The sequence below is a fragment of the Mandrillus leucophaeus genome, unplaced genomic scaffold (genome assembly GCF_000951045.1).
Source record: "Mandrillus leucophaeus isolate KB7577 unplaced genomic scaffold, Mleu.le_1.0 Scaffold842, whole genome shotgun sequence".
NCBI lineage: Eukaryota > Metazoa > Chordata > Mammalia > Primates > Cercopithecidae > Mandrillus > Mandrillus leucophaeus.
The window spans coordinates 364,765-368,123 of record NW_012109164.1 but is presented as its reverse complement, the minus strand read 5'-3'; the positions used below and the strand labels follow the sequence as shown (position 1 = coordinate 368,123).

Genomic DNA, 3,359 nt, shown 5'->3' with positions numbered 1-3,359 from the left:
AGAAGATTCATGACGATGATGATAGATGATAGATAGATGATAGACAGACAGATAGATAGATGATAGATAATTAGATAGATCCTATAACAATGTAAATGCTATTATTATCTTTAATTTTACAGAGACCTAGTCAACATCACACATCTACTAAGTGAGGCTGAGAATTGAATCCAGGCAGTCTAGATCCAGAGCCCACACTCAACAATTAAACAACTCAGGCCAGGAGCAGTGGCTCACACCTGTAATCCCAGCACTTTGGGAGGCTGAGGCAGGTGGATCACCTGAGGTCGGGAGTTCGAGACCAGCCTGACCAACATGGAGAAACCCCATCTCTACTTAAAATGCAAAATTAGCTGGGCGTGGTGATGCATGCCTGTAATCCCAGCTACTCAGGAGGCTGAAGCAGGAGAATCGATTGAACCCGGGAGGCGGAGGTTGCAGTGAGCCGAGATCGTGCCGTTGCACTCCAGCCTGAGCAACAAGAGTGAAACTCCATCTCAAAAAAAAAAAAAATTAATTAAAAAATAAATAAATAAATAAAATAGAAAGCTCAGACTGAGATAAATTTGAAATTCAACCTACATTAGTATATTTGGACCCAATATTTGACAATTAAGAACATTTTTATATACATGTGGCCTAATCCTTTGCATTAAAAACATTCTATCTGATTAATCATCTCACAACTACATAGCTGAACCTAGTTCCATTGATCTTTCCCTCCTAATTGGAAACTTAGGTAAAGGAGATGAAGTTATTCCAAGGCATGACCTGACTCACCTGAGGCACACAGGACCGTCCTAATAACTACTCACTGGTCACTTGTTATGTGTCAGGCACTTAAAACAAATCTATAAAGTAATTGCTATCATCCAGTTTTAAGGATAAGTTGAAGCCAGAGATGTTAGCTATCTCACCTGAAGTAACACAACTAGTAAATAAATGGTCAAGGCAGAAGTTGATCCTAGGGATTTGGGATCCAAAGTTTAAATTCATATCAGCTACACTCTACTGCCTAAATGTTTAAGATGATGACTGCAATTGCCTTCGAGAGAGAGAGAGACTGAGACTGAGACCAAGAAAGGGAAACAGTCTTTGCATAACGCTGTAACCTGTAATCCTCTGCCTTCCCTCTCATGTGTTTTGTAATTATTTGCTAATACCACCTGTAATGAGGACTGTCGTTACTATCTCAGGTCTGCATCTTGTCCTTGTGGTCCACGGGAAGCATGTCCATAATCAAACCCTGGAACAGCTCATCAGTGACCATGTTCATCCTCCTGGGATTCACAGACCATCCAGAACTCCAGGCGCTCCTCTTTGTGACCCTCCTGGGCATCTATCTTACGACCCTGGCCTGGAACCTGGCCCTCATTTTTCTGATCAGGGGTGACACCCATCTGCACACACCCATGTACTTCTTCCTAAGCAACTTATCTTTCATTGACATCTGCTACTCTTCTGCTGTGGCTCCCAAGATGCTCACTGACTTCTTCTGGGAGCAGAAGACCATATCATTTGTGGGCTGTGCTGCTCAGTTTTTTTTCTTTGTCGGCCTGGGACTGTCTGAGTGCCTTCTCCTGACTGCTATGGCGTATGACCGATATGCAGCCATCTCCCGCCCCCTTCTCTACCCCACTATCATGACCCAGGGCCTCTGTACACGCATGGTGGCTGGGGCATATGTTGGTGGCTTCCTGAGCTCCCTGATCCAGGCCAGCTCTGTATTTAGGCTTCACTTTTGTGGACCCAACATCATTAACCACTTCTTCTGTGACCTCCCACCAGTCCTGGCTCTGTCTTGCTCTGACACCTTCCTCAGTCAAGTGGTGAATTTCCTCGTGGTGGTCACTGTAGGAGGAACATCATTCCTCCAACTCCTTATCTCCTATGGTTACATAGTGTCTGCTGTCCTGAAGATCTCTTCAGCAGAGGGCCGATGGAAAGCCTTCAACACGTGTGCCTCGCATCTGATGGTGGTGACTTTGCTGTTTGGGACAGCCCTTTTCATGTACCTGCGACCCAGCTCCACCTACTCGCTAGGCAGGGACAAGGTGGTGTCCGTGTTCTATTCACTGGTGATCCCCATGCTGAACCCTCTCATTTATAGTTTGAGGAACAAAGAGATCAAGGATGCCCTGTGGAAGGTGTTGGAAAGGAAGAAAGTGTTTTCTTAGGTCATGTGTAGAAACTTATGTATCCAAACTGCTGGAGAATTAAATGATCCAAGCCTTCACCTCCACCTCTGCCTCGGGCAAGGGAGACATTTGGTGCTCTTACTTGAACGTGGAGACTCTTCCCTCTAGATTCCTCTCACCCTTCCTCATGGTCACTTGTCTACTGACCATGCCATAGATAGCCAAAAAGGAAAAGGAATTTCTTCAGGAAAAAAAAAAAAAAAAAGAACCTCCACAATAATCACAATAACTAACATTTATTGAGCACTTAGCATGTACCAGGCACGAAAGTGATTTAATTAAATACTCATTGCAGTAGTAAAATACACATTGAACTATCCCCTATGTTACAAAATAAGGAAACGATGTGTCAGCAAGGAAAACTAACTTGCTCAGGGTCACCAAGGAAGGGGCAGAACTCTGATTCACACCAAAGCCTTCCTGACTCCAGAGCCCACGGTCTGCCCAAATGCTGCAGTTCACATTCAACAAAAGATAGCCCAAAAGTAGTACAAGTATATAACTCTTGTTATTGGCATATGGCAGAATCTGAAAAGATACACTGTGTATAGTTAAGGTAAATGACAAGAACAAGATGACACCTCATCAAATGCCCTCTCTAGGATCTCCCTGTTGAATTCCCATTATGGCTACTGAGTAATTTGCTAAGCAAATGCTGAAGGACATTCCCTCCCCTTGGCTGCCATTTCTCTCTATCTCAGCTATGTAAGGACTGGGGAAATTTGAGTCCAATGGTGTCACACCAATACTCTTCTTTTCTCAGTCTCAGTCCCCTAAACTGCCTACTCAGTCAGAGCCTCCTTGATTTTTCTTTAATATTTTGCTAAATGTTGTGTTTTTTTCTTTTAATTTTATTTTATTTTAAGTTCTGGTATACATGTGCAGGACGTGCAGGTTTGTTACATAGGTAAACATGTGTCATGGTGATTTGCTGCACCTATCAACCCATCACCTAGGTATTAAGCCCCACATCCGTTAGCTATTTATCCCGATGCTCTCACTCCTCCCTGCCCCCTGACAGGCCCCAGTGTGTGTTGTTCCCTCTCTGTGTCCATATGTTCTCACTGTTTAGCTCTCACTTACAAGTGAGAACATGGGATATTTGGTTATCTGTTCCTGTGTTAGTTTGCTGAGGATAATGGCTTCCAACTCCATCCATGG

The 3,359-nt window shown here is 43.8% G+C and overlaps 1 protein-coding gene across 1 annotated transcript; it reads left to right on the top strand.

Moving 5' to 3' along the window:
- Nucleotides 1–1,210: 1,210 nt before the first annotated feature.
- LOC105530742 (olfactory receptor 5A1) lies at nucleotides 1,211–2,249 on the top strand. Its single transcript, XM_011968408.1, has one exon. The coding sequence runs from the start codon at nucleotides 1,230–1,232 to the stop codon at nucleotides 2,175–2,177; it is 948 nt and encodes a 315-aa protein (XP_011823798.1). The 5' UTR covers nucleotides 1,211–1,229; the 3' UTR covers nucleotides 2,178–2,249.
- The last annotated feature ends 1,110 nt before the right edge of the window (nucleotides 2,250–3,359 follow it).

Coding starts and splice junctions, on each gene's coding strand:
- LOC105530742 (XM_011968408.1), top strand. CDS start 1,230: ATGTCCATAATCAAACCCTGGAACAGCTCATCAGTGACCATGTTCATC.